Consider the following 16,504-nt stretch of genomic DNA (forward strand, 5'->3'; position numbering starts at 1 on the left):
TACGCATCAATCCCACTGAATTCTTACAACAAATGATTTAGATTAGCTATTACATTCACCATATGAAAGAACAGAAAATACTGAGGGAGATAACTTTTGTCAGTGCAAGTCTATCAGATTTAGGACACAAAAGCAACTACATACTGAAAAAGAGAGCTGGGAACTTAATTTGCTAAAACTATCAGAAAAAGAATAAAGTGAGACAAATCTGTCTACTCTATCGCAAGACTTACTATAAAGTGACTGCAACCAAGACATTGTGATCTGGCCACAGGGAACAGACACACAGTTCAACGATGTAACACAACAAATAACTCAGATACTGGCACACCCAAGTCCAGCAAACAGATTTTCAATAAAAAGCACAAAGCAATGAAGTGTAGAACAGGTAAGTTTTCTATTGCTGGCGCTGGGTCAACTGGACATCCTTTGAGAAAACATTAATTTTGGCCCAAGTCTCATGTATGTTTTCCAAGTAAAATCTACCCTTCCCCACTATTAAAAATTATGTTGACCCATGCTACTGTTGTTTCCTAACCTCAGTCCTTCAGTCTTACACTTTGAGAAGTTCAAATCATATTCACAGTCTCCGAACACACTTAATGTTTTATTTTTAAGAAATCAAATTAAAAATAGACCACAGGTAGAGTCATGAAATTCTTTTTTCTCTATTCTTGTCGGTCTTTAGAAGTAATTATACCATACACTGTTTTCTTTTACAATAAGACCCAAGGAGAGAAAAGAAAAGGAGGTACGATGAAAGTATAAGTTTTGAAGCACCAAAATATTTTACAACAGGGACAAAAAAACAAAAAACAAACAAACAAAAATTGAAGTACAAAAAGAGCGTGGTGGGGAAAAAAATAAAGGGGTGCAGCTGGGCTTCCTCAAGATTTGTTTGTCCCTATTCAGATTAGAATGAAACTGGCTTACAAAATCACTCCTGTATGCTAGCAGGAATGTTGCTGGCAAGACATTTCTGAGCATCAGGGTCTGGACTTTAATAACCAACCTTTAAACAGTAACTCTCTAGGAGTGAGGATATCAAATATTGGCAGTGAAAAATCAACAGACAAGAAGCTCCTTTTGAGGTCCAGGCCAGAAGACAGTAAGAGTTACGAAACAAACAAAAACTACCACAAATGACCTTTGGTGCCACTGTCACAACTCTTGCTCATCATGGCAGGAGAGCTGTAGCAAAGGCATTAAAGAAGGACAAGCAGCTGAGGAGCCTGGATCCTTGTGTTGTAAGTTATTTCGGTTTCTTTTCAAGAAAGAGCTGTTGTCTGTGGAAGGTGTCAGGAATATATTTTCACAGTCTGCTTTCTCCTGAAAATGTTCTTTTTTTTGGCCCTCCTGAGACGTAATCCCTGAGCTCCGAGCCCTTTTTGACTGCAGCTCCTGTTGAACAAGATCCTCAACCTTTCCACCCTGATCCACCTTCTGCCGCCGCCGTCGCCTCTCCAGAGCCCGGCTCCTTGTCTGACTCCCTTGATGTTCAAGCTTTTCCAGCTGCAATCATACCCACAGAAGCAGAAAAAGGTCAGTACTGGGATCCCTGCCTGCTGGAACCTAATCTCCTGCCCTGCCCATGACCCCCTTCCTACCTCCAGAAGTGTGCGAATTCTGTCCAGGTCTGGAGGCTGTCCAGCTTGCAGCAGCTGCCAGATGCTGTGGTTTTCATCCAGAGTCACCTCAAGCAGGTCCCCTTCCATCATGAGCTCCTCCAGGGAAACCTGGATTGCCTCAGGCAGCTTCAACACAGGGCCAGTCAACTGCGGCAACAGTGAGGACAGTAGCTCCAGGTCTGGGCGGAAGGCGATGGGGTTAGGGGTGCAGGGACAGACTGGGTTAGAGGTCACTCTTGGTCTTATCCTCCACGGCCACAACAGAGCTGACAAATACAAGGGTCACTCGGTTATGTGTACCCAAGAGCCTACCCAAACCACACCAGTCTTACCAGAGCCCTTTGCTGGAGCTATGTTCTCAGGAGTGGTCACACTGTCTCCATTCTCCAGCAGCCCTTGGACCTATCAGGGAAAAAAGAATGGGTAATGATAAATGAGCTGATGGATCAGGTCCTATCTTTCCTCCCACAACCCCAAAACTTGGGAGCCTCTACCTCCTGAAGGATTGTAGACCCATGCTTCCAACAGGGAGTACAGTCTAGGGATCTGGATAGGTTTAGAATGGGGCAAAGAGGCTAGGCCAAAGGAGACTGAAAATCAAGGAACAGGGACAAAACTGGAGCCAAGAGGAGGACAGGGGCTAGAAGACCTAAATGTGAGGACAATGGCCAGCCTGGAAAGCTCACCTTAGAAACAGTGTTGCCAATGCCTCCTCTGATAGGGTCACAGGCAGTGGCTAAAGTGTAGACCGAGGCCTCCTCTGATCTAGGTTTGGCCTGTAGCTGTTGGCGAAGCTCAGCCAGCTGTCGTAACAGAGCAGTCACATCCTCAGAGGCCAGAGCCTTTCTGGCACGGTCTTGCCAGCCAATGGCCCTCTCTGTGAGACACTGAAGAGCCTCACCTTCAGGAAGCCGCACAGGCAGTCTCTGCAGGGCAACCAGCAAGGCTAGGATTGTCTCTAGGCGTGGCCGTCGTGAGCGCATACACAGTGGACAAAGGAATTTTGTGTCCCATTCCCACCAGGCCAGCAGTGGAGATGAGGTGAGACTGGCCCTTGGAGAGGTGAGGAGACGGGGCACTGACACACATTGCCCATGGAACCAGTCCTGACAGAGGTCACACTGCAGAGCTCCCACCCCAGCTGGCACCTGCCCACACACACACAGAGAAGTCGCAGAGGAGGCCATGAGGGATGGTGTCCGTGGACTGGGCTTGGCTGAGTTGGTGCGACGCAGCTGCAGGATACCTTCCTTCTCCTTCTCTTCCCCTTCCTTGAAGGCCACAATCTATCACGTCCAGAAGAGGGGGAAAGTAGGTCAGCAGTCCACCCTCGCCCTTGTCTGGCATCCTAATGCCCGGCTCCCAAACCAGAACTGTAACAGGGCTCAGACACCCTATCATCATTGGCTCTCCTCTTTTCAAGGAGATACCTAGAACCCATCTTTTCCCCATTTGGGCCATGCTGCTTACCACAGAGCCTGGGTCTCTGAGGTCCTGAGCAGACAGCCCCAGCAGCTCTGTGTCACACTGGTACAACCCCAGCGCCTTCTCCATCCACCGGCTACGCTTGGTGCTATCTGAGCCAGCGTCTGCACATGGGCAGAGCACCTAAGGCAGGTAGGCAGACAGACAGAGAGGTAAGGCAGGTAGGCAGACAGACAGAGAGGTAAGGCAGGTAGGCAGACAGACAGAGAGGAAATGCCCAGGCTTCCCTCACCTCCCACACCCTCTCCTTCCTACCCAGGTGCCCCCTAAAAAACTTATGTTCTCATGATATGCGCCATCTCACAGCAGCCAGGCCAGATGCAGAAGTGGGCTGTGGGGTCAGGGTCCCAGACCTCACCTCCAACAGTGTGTAGCAAGAATTCTTCTTGAGAAAGGTCTTGGAGGCCTTCTCTCTCCAGGAATGTGCTGTCAATACCTGCAGCTCTAAATGTCTCAGTTCTTCCAGCCCCACAGGCAAGTCCCGGCCCACGGCCACCAGGCCCTCCAAGTCATCCAGACAGGGGTAGTGGTCACCATTCTGGGATAGGAGAAAAAGAAAGTTCATTTAAATTATGTCAATAATATTGTGTCTAAATTTGTCCCGAGTAATACTGGGTATTGTACTGCATAATCACAGGGCCGAAAATCTGTGGACGTTTTCTGCAAGGGAAAAATGGGATAGAAACTCTTTTCTCTCAGAACTCCTACTTTCATTGGCTCTGACCAAAAATTACACATGGGCAAGTAACTCTGTCGTATCCTGCTTCTTCTGTCCACTTCTATATATCAATGGTCTCTGCTTAGCTCTACACCCATATTCATACTTCTCTTCCCTCCATTCCTATTCTGATATGCTCAGGTCTCTCAAGGAATCCTCCAACTTCCCAACTTCACTTTCCAGCACAACCCAACCGAGTAAAAACTGTAAGGTATACTGTGTCTCTTCTAATTGCTGGCCTGACATAGCAAAGCAAAAATAGTGATCCTCACTTGGATCTCATCCACATCAGCAATCCAAGCTTGTGCCTTAGTCAGAGCTTCTTTGAGAGTCTGGATGTTAGGCAGGTGAACAGGGATGTTTTCTGTCTCACGAATTATGGCTTCCAGTGTGGCTGGTGGATGCTTTTGCCTAAAATTTTTTTGAAAAACAGCAATCTATCACTACACGTTACAGGTATACATGCCCCTTTTTTAAGTCCTATGTTTCCTTGTTAAAAACCCAAGAAACAAAAAGTGTGACAGAGTAAGGGAGCCACACTGAGGAACTCTGTAACAGTGCAGGGGGCATGTAGGTCTCTTGTAAGTCACAGGCTGTATCCATTCACCTAAGTCACCCAAGGGATATTTCCCCAATTGTTGCCTTTACAACAGTGAAACATCAACATGACATGTCATATAGATGGGACGAGATGATATGTCATGCCAGTCCTTTAGAGTTTAGTAGATGCCCAACTGGGAGTCTGCTGCCTAAGGGCACCTATAGAAACACTTAGGGTCACCCCAAAACTCAGAGGATTACAGTCAAAATACAGACAGGGAGAGACTACACCCCACCTGGCCTCCAGGCAGAAATGGGCCTTTTCTTCCCAGCGCTCTGCAATGGTCAGCAGTTCTTGTAGTTCAGCCCGGGCCTTGTCCACAGAAGGGCTGGAGGCTATCTTGGCACCCATAACCAAAAGCCCCTGCATGATGACCAGAGAGCCCCTGTGGGCTGAAGGGTCCAGAGCCTGCTTCACTTCATCGAGCCATTGCGCCTGCTCCACCTGTTGCTGAAGCTGATGGGCTTCAGGCACCTCTACACCCAGCTGCTGCCCCCTCTCCAACAGGGACTGCAATAGCCCTGGACTAGACGGCAGTGTGGCCAGAGCCTCACGAGCCTCAGCTTGGTAGGCCTCCACCTGTTCCAAGACATCCTGCAAAGACATAGGATAAAATGCAGATTCTTTAGCCACACAAATACTCGACAACCTAGATTTGCTCCACTTCTCATCTCCTCTTATAGGCATTTCCTGTTGCTTAACACTTATTCTCAATCACATCCTAAAACATGATCTACTTGATAATAACAAAGGCCCTCTGTTTACCTAGAATGACACTTTTCTCCTTTAATTACCTAAAATTTCTTTTTCCAAGCCCACTTTAATACAATCTTATCCCTCTAGTAAGCTTTCTAAGACTCTACTGTGAGGAGGGAAATCAAGCAATCAATCAGTCCTCTCCATCCCATTCCCAAGAGCCAGAGTCTTACGTAGGCTCCTGTTCAGAGTTTTAAATTATTTCAGTCTGGAAGGGTATTTCCTTACATGCTGTAAAGACAGAGATGGTATGGAAACATTCATCTCCACCACTTCCAGGAAAGAACCTGTTATATTATGAGAAGGTTGCTTAGAATACCTAGGTTCTCAAGCTTTCCTGACATGTCAGACTTCCTGTGTATTTGCTGTTAACAAAAATTCCATCTTGTCAGGCCCCTCCTCACCTTGACATCTCCAATCTGATGCATGGCACAGGGCAGGCTGCCCATCTGCTCAAGAAGGACCCGGAGTTCAGTCAAGGTCAGCGGTGGAGTGTCCATCCTGTAGGAACCAGAAGGAACACCTCGTAAGGCCACATTTCAAAAAATTACAGAATTTTAACATACTTCCTTCCCTTTTGTATTTCACTAATATCCACAAAGGTTTTTTTCTAAGTTCAGTGATATTGACCAGTAAAGTTAAGATTTGAAAAAACACCTGTAGGCTTTTGACAGCAGTTAATATAGACTAACTACAGATATCAAAGTGAGAGAGTCCAGCTTCCTGAGAAAATGTAACAGTAGTAATCTGCTAACACTATGGCTACTTAATACCATGCCACTATGTTACTAGATGGCTAGCACTATTTGATAGAATATAAATAAATACAAATAGGTGGTAAAAGAAAACAGACATTTGAATGGTCCCCACATAAGTTACATTTTCATTAGTCATCCAGTTAAGAGTTAAAGAATGAAGAAAAGATGTAAAAAGAAATAGCCAATAGGATTCAGTAGTAGTAGCTTTCACAGTGACATAAAACATCTATTAAGTCAGAAACTGAAGTACAAATGCAATGGAAGGGTTAGGAAGAAAGGAGGACTAAGTGATGATAAGAATGGTCAGAGTAATAAATCTACTCTAGACAACAAATGAGAGTTCATTACATTAGAAGCGAAACAGTACCACATGATAAGAACTTTTAAGACTTACTCTTTGGTTCCAACTGTCTACAACACAAAGAAAACTGAAGAGGTCAGGAAGTTTAAATGCATGAGGAAAACTTGAGACAGATTAAAATGGAAACCCAAGGCATATTATATGGGTATCATGGATTCAATCTGGAAAAGTCTTATCTCTCTTCAACCTGAGTAGGGAAAGGAGTTATCCATAAAAGTGAAATTTCCTCTAAAATTTTAAGTTTCCATGGTTTAAAGAAAGGCAGCAATGAGAAAAGAGGTTAAGAACAAGTAGGACTATTTAAGAATATCTGAAATAAAGGTCAGGCAGCCCCAAAGATACTTAAGGAAGTATTCCAGGAGGAGGCACGGTTATCATAACAGATACCTTCTACATGTGTCAGTACCCTGAAGACCTTCCACTAGAATAAGATACAGATGGGAGAAGACGGTGATATTTAGAATCTGACTCCGTTCAGGCGTAGCCCAATGTGTATCTTTACATCTTAGATTTTAGCAAAAATGCTTAAAAATGGAAAACAAACCTAAAAATTGTTACAGAACAACGTGAGGAAAGACAGTATTTTTGTACAACTCTACGATGCATTTGTGTTTTAAGCTGTTACTAGAAAAGAGTAAAACATTCAAATAGAAATTAAATGTTTATGAAATAAATAATTTACAAAACAGACTCAAAGACCAATGAAACAGATAGAAAGCCCAGAAATGAGGCTGCACACCTACAACCATCTGATCTTTGACAAAGCTGACAAAAACAAGTAATGGGGAGGGGACTCCCTATTCAGTAAATCCTGTTGAGGTAACTGGCTGAGTCACATGCAGAAAACTGCAATAGGACCCCTGACTTATACAAATATCAGTTCAAGATGGATTAAAGACATAAATTTAAAACCTGAAACCATAAATGCCCTGGAAGACAATCTGGGCAATGCCATTCCAGAGATAGCCATGGGGAAAGATTTCATTATGAAGATGCCAAAAGCAACTGCAACAATAGCAAAAATTGACAAGTCCGAATTAAAGAGCTCCTGCACAAAGAAACTGTCTACACACAGGGTAAACGGACAACCTACAGAATGGGAGACAGTTTTTCCAAACTATGCATCTGACGAGGGTCTAATATCCAGCATTTATAAAGGAACCTAACCAAATTTACAAGAAGAAAACAACCCCATTACAAAGTGGGCAAAGGACATAAACAGACACTTTTCAAATGGAGACATACATGCAGCCAACAGATATATGAAAAAAGACTCAGCATCAGTGATCATCAGAGAAATGCAAAACAAAACCATAGCGAGGTACCGCCTGACAAGACCATTCAGAACGGCAATTATGAAAAAGTCAGGAAATTACTAGTAGGTGTTGGCGAGATTGCGGAGAAAAAGTAACTCCTACACAGGGTTGCTGTGAGTGTAAAATTAGTTCAACCACTGTGGAAGACAGTGTGGCAATTCCTCAAAGATCTAGAGGCAGAAATACCATTTGACTCAGCTATCCAATTACTGGGTACATACCCAAAGGTATATAAATTGTTCTATCATGAAGACATATGCAGGTGTTATGTTCACTGCAGCATGATTCACAACAGCAAAGACAAGAAATCAATCTAAATGGCCATTAATGATAGACGGGATAAAGAAAAAGTGGTACATATCCACCATGGAATTTCCATGCAGATATTATAAAAACAGGATCATGACCTTTGAAGAAACATGCATGAAGCTGGAGGCCATTATCCTTAGCAAACTAACACGGGGAGAGAAAATCAAATACCACATGTTCTCACTGGTATGTGGAAGCTAAATGATGAGAACATATGGATATATGCACAGAAGGAACAGCACATACGGGGGACTATCAGAAGGTGGAGGGTGGGAGGAGGGAGAGGACCAGGAGAAATAACTAAGGGGTACTGGACTTAATACCTGGGTGATAAACTGTGTTAACAAACTCCCATGACACAAGTGTACCTACGTAACAAACCCACACATGTACCCTGAAAAAAAGTTTAAAAGAAAATATACAGTAGCTGCGGCTAATGTGCCACTAAAGAAAGATACCTTTACATAAATTTAACATAGTCAAAGTGTAAAGTGTTTATTAGGTCTACAGTAGTGTACAGTCATATCCAAGATCTTCACATTCTCTTATCAGTCAGTTCCTCACCCCAAGAAACTTCCTGTCCTGCAAGTTTCATTCATGGTAAGTGCCCCATATTTTATGTCTTCCACAGTTAGTTTATTGTATTAATTATATGTTTGGATATTTTGATACACAAATACTCACCACTGTGTTACAACTGCCAACAATATTCAGTACAGTATCATGCTGTGCCGGTTTGCAGCCTAGGAACAACACGCTCTACCACACAGCCTAGGTGTGTAGGAGGTCACATCATCCAGGTTTATGTAAGTAGACGGTGCATGTGCAACAATGACAAAACTGCCTGATGACACTTTTCTCCAAACACATCTCCATCATTAAGTGATGCCTGACTGTACATAATCATTTACTTGATTTTTCAATGTAAAAAGTATATGTACCTATTGTCATATACATTTGGAAACTAACAGTTAAATAAATACCTAGGATTATTTTAACCTCTAAAGTTTTAAGTAATTACACAGCCAAAAGTAAATTTTGTGGAAATTCTGATGTCTGCATAATGTTATGAGATTTCCTAAGAAGTAGGAAAAGATTTTGCTAGTTTTGCAATTTTGCTAGTATATATTTATTTATTGCCACATTATTTTGTTAGAAACTGTTTACTTCAGTAACTTCTAGTTCATATTATACTGTTTTTTGTCCATGTGTTATCTACCCTTTCTCGGTAAAACTTGACAAGTGCTGAGTCTGTGCTTTTCTTTTGTTGTTGTTGTTGTTTTGAGATGGAGTTATGCTCTTGCTGCCTAGGCTGGAGTGCAATGACACCATCCCGGCTCACTGCAACCTCCACCTCTTGGGTTCAAACAATTCTCCTGCCTCAGTCTCAAATGGGATTGTGTGTTTATAGTCTATCTATTTTTGTTATTCATTTTCACATACTCACACAGTTCTTTGCCTTCTCCTCTCACATACCTGGCCACCTGACCACTGACCAGCCCCAGGACTTGAGATATACACGCCTCCACCTCACTAAGGCAGTTCTTCAGTCGCTGAAGCAGCTCACTATTAGGAAACCTCCTCTCACGAGCCTCAGACTCCAGTGCCCTTAACTCTTCAAAGCCTAGAGACAGTATAAGTTGCAAGAGGTAGGCAGTGTTAGCAGAAAAGGAAGGTTTTGTGACTACCCAAAAGATATAAGGCTTACACAAGGGTTCCTTCAGTTTCCCGTCACTCACTGCGCTTACGGCCATCCTCCACCTCCAAGGCTACTCGCACTTTGTTGGCCCAGGTGTCAAAAGACTCAGCCCGAATCTTCAGCTTATGCAGCATGGTGGGGAGCTCATCCAAGGTGTACCGATACCTAGAGGAAGAAAGCCAGGAAGGGTACACATCTGGCCCAGCTCTGTAACCTCCTCCACGTCCCCACAGTGTTCCCATGCTCACCGTAGGTACTGTCGACTACTAGAGCACTTGCAGAGGTCATTGATGTGGGAAAGGCATACAAGGCCATCTGGGCAGTCGTAGCACGCCAGGGCTGACAAGAAGCATGTGGTCTTGCACTTGATGCACTGGCGTTCATCATCTGGGAGCAGCTCAAAAGCCTCTCGTTCAGCCTCCGTGACGCCCTGGGGGTGTTCAACCCACATATACTGTAAAGACTAGGAGTAGGGCTGTGGACACCCCACCTCAGCCAACACTGAGCCCTGATGTGGACTCAACCTTGTAAGGATAGCTGCAGAGAAATTGGAAGAAAAAATATAAACACATACAGGCTCTGTCTTTCCATTTCAAAATGCATGACTTAAAAGTTTAGGCACACAGTGGTTACTCAATGTTGGTCTGTGTCTCTGTAATGTGGTATATGTTACTAAATCTCTAAGCCCTGGTCTTGACCACCCACCTTCTCCAAAAGGGCCTTTCGTAGACGTCGCTCCTCCTGAACCATAATGAACATCTCCTTGTGCACAGCCACTGCTAGATTGAGATCCAACGTCTCTGGGAAGGCAGCCATCTTGCAGATGAGCTCCTCATGGGAGAAGACACAATAGCGCCGGAGCCGGCGGTAGTGTTCAATGCACTGGCGTCCAGCAGGTAGCTGCAAGTGCATTCAAGACTGTGTGGCTATCTGGAGACCACAATGCTTGGCTTATCCACAATAATCCTTACCCATATTCTTTATACTTTCTACTGCAGGCCCACTGCATGCCCACTCACCCAGTCAGCAGTGCAAAAGTTGACAGCTTCAGCAAAATTGTATCCTTGGTTGAAACCACTGTGGTAAGCACGAGGAAAAGTGATGACAAATTCCCCTGCACATTGGTTTGTGCGGACAACCTAAAAAGGACAAGAAAAACAGAAAGAGGTGTGGGTCAGAACTAATGGGTAAGATGTGAACTCAAAAATGTCTCTAGATGCTGTAATGGATGTAGGAAGAGTGGAAAGGCTCTATCATCAAGTACGTGCCCTAAAAGAAAAATAACATTGTGATGTTTAAAAGTGGTATTCAGAGAAAAGTACTCAAAGAAATGTGTAATACAAAAAACAAATACAGAGGGTTCCACAAAGAAGTAAAAAGATTCTTTGCTTCTATAATCAAAGAAATGTAAATTTTTAAAGTCATGGAGTTCAGTCACCAAAAACGATGGAATTAGAAACTCCACAATTTTCTCCCTCTACCCAAACAATGATCTAGTGCTGAAATTTTCAGAGCAGTGTAATAAAATGTAAAAAAACCCAAATCAGGAGAACACTTAATCAATTTTTAAAAGCTTCTAAAATTCGGTACAAGAGTGTCATAATGTAGTAACTTCCCTTCATACACACTTGACCCAACTCCTATCTCGGCAACTACCTTGGGAAAGCAACCTGAGATGCTGGTGCAGCTGGCTGGTGCCAGGAACCATGATGTGAACCTTTTTCCCAGAAAACTAAGGTGGTGTGTTTTGACCTGTCTGGTGGAGGACTACCTCAAGGGCCTGGATTTCTTTCACCTGCCTGACAGTTTGCTCAGAAGAGAGAAGACTTCCTAGGCTGTGTTTTTTGCAAGTATAAAAAAGCAAAGGTATTAGCCACATCCACCTCTGGCTTTAAAATGGGGTGGTGGTGATAGGGAGGAGATACAGAGACAGAGAGACAGAGAGAGAGAGACTAGAAAAACAGATAATTTTAACTGCCTGGGAGGAAAATCCTAGAGAAAGAGATATTTGGGGAAAGAGGGACTCAAAAAAAGCTTCCACATAGTATTTGAGAACTGACAAAGCCACATTAATGTCCAGGGCAAGATGCATGCTCAGAAAAGATCTAAGACTCTAAGCTCACCTCTGTCTGACATTCATGCGCTTCCTAAGCAGAAGGTGGAGTCTAAAACAGATTTTAAAACAGCCTTGAAGAAGTTTCCCCAATCAGACACAATCTGCAAAGACTGGGTGGTTAATATTATTATTAGTTATTAGCATTATTATTTTGGCTTAAGAAAGGGTTTGTTAGGTTGGTAGATGACCACCAGGCTAATAGAAAGCAGAAAAAGAATATAAAATTAAAAGATTACTCAAGTATACAAAGAGTTGCTCACCATCTTTAGTTGTTAGGAAAATGCAAATCAAAACCACAAGATACTATTTCTTGCCACAAAAGATACTATTTCTTGCCATACAAAAAGAGGTGGAAAATAACACAGTTGGCAAGAATGCAGACATATTGGAACCCTTGTGCATGGCTGGTAAGAATGCAAAACGGCCATGAAACTGCTATGGAAAACAGTAACTAATTTCCTCAAAAAATTAAAACAGAGAACTACCATATGACTGTCCAATATTACTTGTGGGTATATACCCCAAACTCTGAAAGAACCTGAACAAATATTTGCACACAAATGTTCACAGCAGAAATATTCACAATAGCTAAGTGGTGGAAACAACATAAACGTGCTTTAACAGATGCATGCATAAGCACAATGTGGTCTGTTCATACAATGCAGTATTATTCAGCCATGGAAAAGGAATGAAACTCTGACACATGACATAGCACAGCTGAACTTTGAGAAATCTGATAGAAAAGATCACATGCTGTATGAATCCATTTATAGGAAATATGCAGAATAAATTCATAGAAACAGAAAGTAAAATTGTGGTCCAAGGAGAGAAACAGGGATGAATAAGAAATAATGTAATTGTTTTGAGACTTTTCTGGAGTAATAAAAATATTTTAGAATTTAATAGACATGGTGGATGCACAACACTGTGAATGTACTAAATGAGACCAAATTGTTCAATTTAAGATGGTTCGTTTTGTATTATGTGAATTTCGCCTTTAAAACACATGCCCCAAAAATAATAGTTCAGAAAATTCAGTAATAAAACAACGATTGTACATAAAAGCAACAATGACAAAAAATTTTTTGAAAAGACAAGGGGATAACATGATTTTCAGAGTTGAAGCAATACCAAAAGTGTTCAGTTTAAAACACAGGAGGCATACAAAGAAACCAGAAAGCATACCCCTTCAGTTAAAAGAAAAAAGCTCTGAGATAGCCCAGGCTTACATACTTACTAAAGTCTATCAACTCTCTTAAACAGGCTTAAATGGCTTAAGAAGCAATGCACAAAGGACTAACGGGTATCAGGAGAATAATGTCCCTCCAAATAAGAGTTCCAAGAAAGGTGTTAAAATTACAAAAATGAAACAAGTCAAAATTCTGAAGCTCCCAGTCCCATAGAAAAAGTGAAAAACTCACAAGATGTTTTCAACAGGAGCTTTGAGCAGGCAAAAGAAAGAATCAGAAAACTCTAAGACACATCAATTGAAATAATTAAATCAGCAGTGGGCAAAAAGAGAAGAATATTAATCAGATCCTAAGAGACCTGTGTAACACCATCAAGTGCACCCAATACATGCAGAATGGGAGTTTCATAAGAAGAGAAAAAGAAAAAGGTCTAACAGTTGAAACAAAAACGGTCAAACAATTTCCAAATTTGTGGAAAGCCCTGAAAGTCTACCACCAAGAAGCTCAGGGCTTCATAAACTAGATAAAGTCCAACTAGATAAACTCTAGGAGACACAGTATAGTCGAACCAACAAAAGGTAAGACACCAAGATGGAGTTTGAAAGCAGCATGACAGACATGATTCTTCACATATAATGGATGCTTAACAGAATTATCAACAGATTTCTCATAAGTAGTAACAGAGGCCAGAGGCCAGCTGGATGACATGTTTAAAGTCATGTAATGGGAGAAACAAATAAATAAATTGATAAGCGAATAAAAATTGTGGAAGTATGTCTCCAAAAGACATGCCTACAGGGAATACAGAAGGACTCTTTCAGGCTGACATGAAAGGATATTACCGAGTAATTCAGAGCTTTATAAAGAAAGCAATACGCCTGGGAAAGGCACCCATAAAAAAATATAAAAGTCAGTATTATATATATAGCACATGAGAGACCAAAAAATATAGTTCAGAACTAGAATCAGAAAGCAAGACAAATCGTGTAATTAGATTGCATGATGAGCTCTTATCAATATCTTTTTCTTGTGAGACAAGAGGAATACTAGAAAAAAAAAGGTACAAGTTAGAATTCATAAAATGTACTCAATGGGCAAAAACTGGAAAAATTCCCTTTGAAAACTGGCACAAGACAGGGATGCCCTCTCTCACCACTCCTATTCAACATAGTGTTGGAAGTTCTGGCTAGGGCAATCAGGCAAGAGAAAGAAATCAAGGGTATCCAGTTAGGAAAAGAAGAAGTCAAATTGTCCCTGTTTGCAGATGACATGATTGTATATTTAGAAAACCCCATCGTCTCAGCCCAAAATCTCCTTAAGCTGATAAGCAACTTCAGCAAAGTCTCAGGATACAAAATTAATGTGCAAAAATCACAAGCATTCTTATACACCAGTAACAGACAAGCAGAGAGCCAAATCAGGAATGAACTTCCATTCACAATTGCTTCAAAGAGAATCAAATACCTAGGAATCCAGCTTACAAGGGATGTAAAGGACCTCTTCAAGGAGAACTACAAACCACTGCTCAGTGAAATCAAAGAGGACACAAACAAATGGAAGAACATACCATGCTCATGGATAGGAAGAATCAATATCGTGAAAATGGCCATACTCCCCAAGGTTATTTATAGATTCAATGCCATCCCCATCAAGCTACCAATGAGTTTCTTCACAGAATTGGAAAAAACTGCTTTAAAGTTCATATGGAACCAAAAAAGGGCCCGCATTGCCAAGACAATCCTAAGTCAAAAGGACGAAGCTGGAGGCGTCACGCTACCTGACTTCAAACTATACTACAAGGCTACAGTCACCAAAACAGCATGGTACTGGTACCAAAACAGAGATATAGATCAATGGAACAGAACAGAGTCCTCAGAAATAATACCACACATCTACAGCCATCTGATCTTTGACAAACCTGAGAGAAACAAGAAATGGGGAAAGGATTCCCTATTTAATAAATGGTGCTGGGAAAATTGGCTAGCCATAAGTAGAAAGCTGAAACTGGATCCTTTCCTTACCCCTTATACGAAGATTAATTCAAGATGGATTAGAGACTTAAATGTTAGACCTAATACCATAAAAACCCTAGAAGAAAATCTAGGTAGTACCATTCAGGACATAGGCATGGGCAAGGACTTCATGTCTAAAACACCAAAAGCAACGGCAGCAAAAGCAAAAATTGACAAATGGGATCTAATTAAACTAAAGAGCTTTTGCACAGCAAAAGAAACTACCATCAGAGTGAACAGGCAACCTACAGAATGGGAGAAAATTTTTGCAACCTACTCATCTGACAAAGGGCTAATATCCAGAATCTACAAAGAACTCAAACAAATATACGAGAAAAAAACAAACAACCCCATCAAAAAGTGGGGAAAGGATATGAACAGACATTTCTCAAAAGAAGATATTCATACAGCCAACAGACACATGAAAAAATGCTCATCATCACTCGCCATCAGAGAAATGCAAATCAAAACCACAATGAGATACCATCTCACACCAGTTAGAATGACAATCATTAAGAAGTCAGGAAACAACAGGTGTCGGAGAGGATGTGGAGAAATAGGAACACTTTTACACTGTTGGTGGGATTGTAAACTAGTTCAACCATTATGGAAAACAGTATGGCAATTCCTCAAGGATCTAGAACTAGATGTACCATATGACCCAGCCATCCCACTACTGGGTATATACCCAAAGGACTATAAATTATTCTACTACAAAGACACATGTACACGTATGTTTATTGCGGCACTATTCACAATAGCAAAGACTTGTAATCAACCCAAATGTCCATCTGTGACAGACTGGATTAAGAAAATGTGGCACATATACACCATGGAATACTATGCAACCATAAAAAAGGATGAGTTTGCGTCCTTTGTAGGGACATGGATGCAACTGGAAACCATCATTCTTAGCAAACTATCACAAGAACAGAAAACCAAACACCGCATGTTCTCACTCATAGGTGGGAACTGAACAATGAGATCACTTGGACTCGGGAAGGGGAACATCACGCACTGGGGCCTATCATGGGGAGGGGGGAGGGGGGAGGGGGGAGGAGGGAGAGCTTGCATTGGGGAGTTATACAAGATATAAATGATGAATTGATGGGTGCTGACGAGTTGATGGGTGCAGCACACCAACACGGCATAAGTATACATATGTAACAAACCTGCACGTTATGCACATGTACCCTAGAACTTAAAAGTATAATTAAAAAAATAAATAAATAAATAAGTTGCAAATTAGTGTAAAGTCTATTTCTTATTCTATTGAGAACAGTCTCAGAAATCACCCAAAATTAGAAAAAAAATTAAAAAGAATTGAAGATAAAAAAAAAAAAAAAATGTCAGGAAAGGAAGAGGGCTTCTGGAGACACAAAGTGCATTTTGTTCAGATGAGAAAACTGAGGAAGATGGCCAAAAAAGTTATAAAAGCTTATAAAGAGTTAACTCAAAGCTTACAGAATTTCAAAGGAGAAAAGGCACAGCATGTTACAAAATAGTGACCCAGTCCGTGTACCATGTACATATTGCCTGCTTATTTTTTAGCAAA

The 16,504-nt window shown here is 41.8% G+C and overlaps 1 protein-coding gene across 4 annotated transcripts in view; it reads right to left on the reverse strand.

Annotated features, from left to right (window-relative positions):
- Positions 1-579: 579 nt before the first annotated feature.
- KDM5D (lysine demethylase 5D) overlaps positions 580-16,504 on the reverse strand; it is a 53,347-nt gene continuing 37,422 nt past the window's right edge. For 2 of the 4 annotated variants that reach the window (XM_030926295.1, XM_030926296.1), the window contains exons 14-27: positions 10,651-10,770; positions 10,337-10,531; positions 9,880-10,061; positions 9,672-9,796; positions 9,409-9,556; positions 5,593-5,689; positions 4,668-5,026; positions 4,104-4,242; positions 3,472-3,651; positions 3,099-3,236; positions 2,315-2,914; positions 1,961-2,030; positions 1,608-1,807; positions 580-1,512 (exon numbers count right to left, since the gene is read on the reverse strand). In XM_030926295.1, the coding sequence (XP_030782155.1) occupies positions 1,162-1,512; positions 1,608-1,807; positions 1,961-2,030; positions 2,315-2,914; positions 3,099-3,236; positions 3,472-3,651; positions 4,104-4,242; positions 4,668-5,026; positions 5,593-5,689; positions 9,409-9,556; positions 9,672-9,796; positions 9,880-10,061; positions 10,337-10,531; positions 10,651-10,770 (2,904 nt within the window). In that variant the 3' untranslated portion in view covers positions 580-1,161. Of the gene's footprint in view, positions 1,513-1,607; positions 1,808-1,960; positions 2,031-2,314; positions 2,915-3,098; positions 3,237-3,471; positions 3,652-4,103; positions 4,243-4,667; positions 5,027-5,592; positions 5,690-9,408; positions 9,557-9,671; positions 9,797-9,879; positions 10,062-10,336; positions 10,532-10,650; positions 10,771-16,504 lie in introns of those variants that run through there. The other 2 variants (XM_030926297.1, XM_030926298.1) reach the window with 2 other exon arrangements.

Source organism: Rhinopithecus roxellana, chromosome 22 (assembly GCF_007565055.1).
Source record: "Rhinopithecus roxellana isolate Shanxi Qingling chromosome 22, ASM756505v1, whole genome shotgun sequence".
NCBI lineage: Eukaryota > Metazoa > Chordata > Mammalia > Primates > Cercopithecidae > Rhinopithecus > Rhinopithecus roxellana.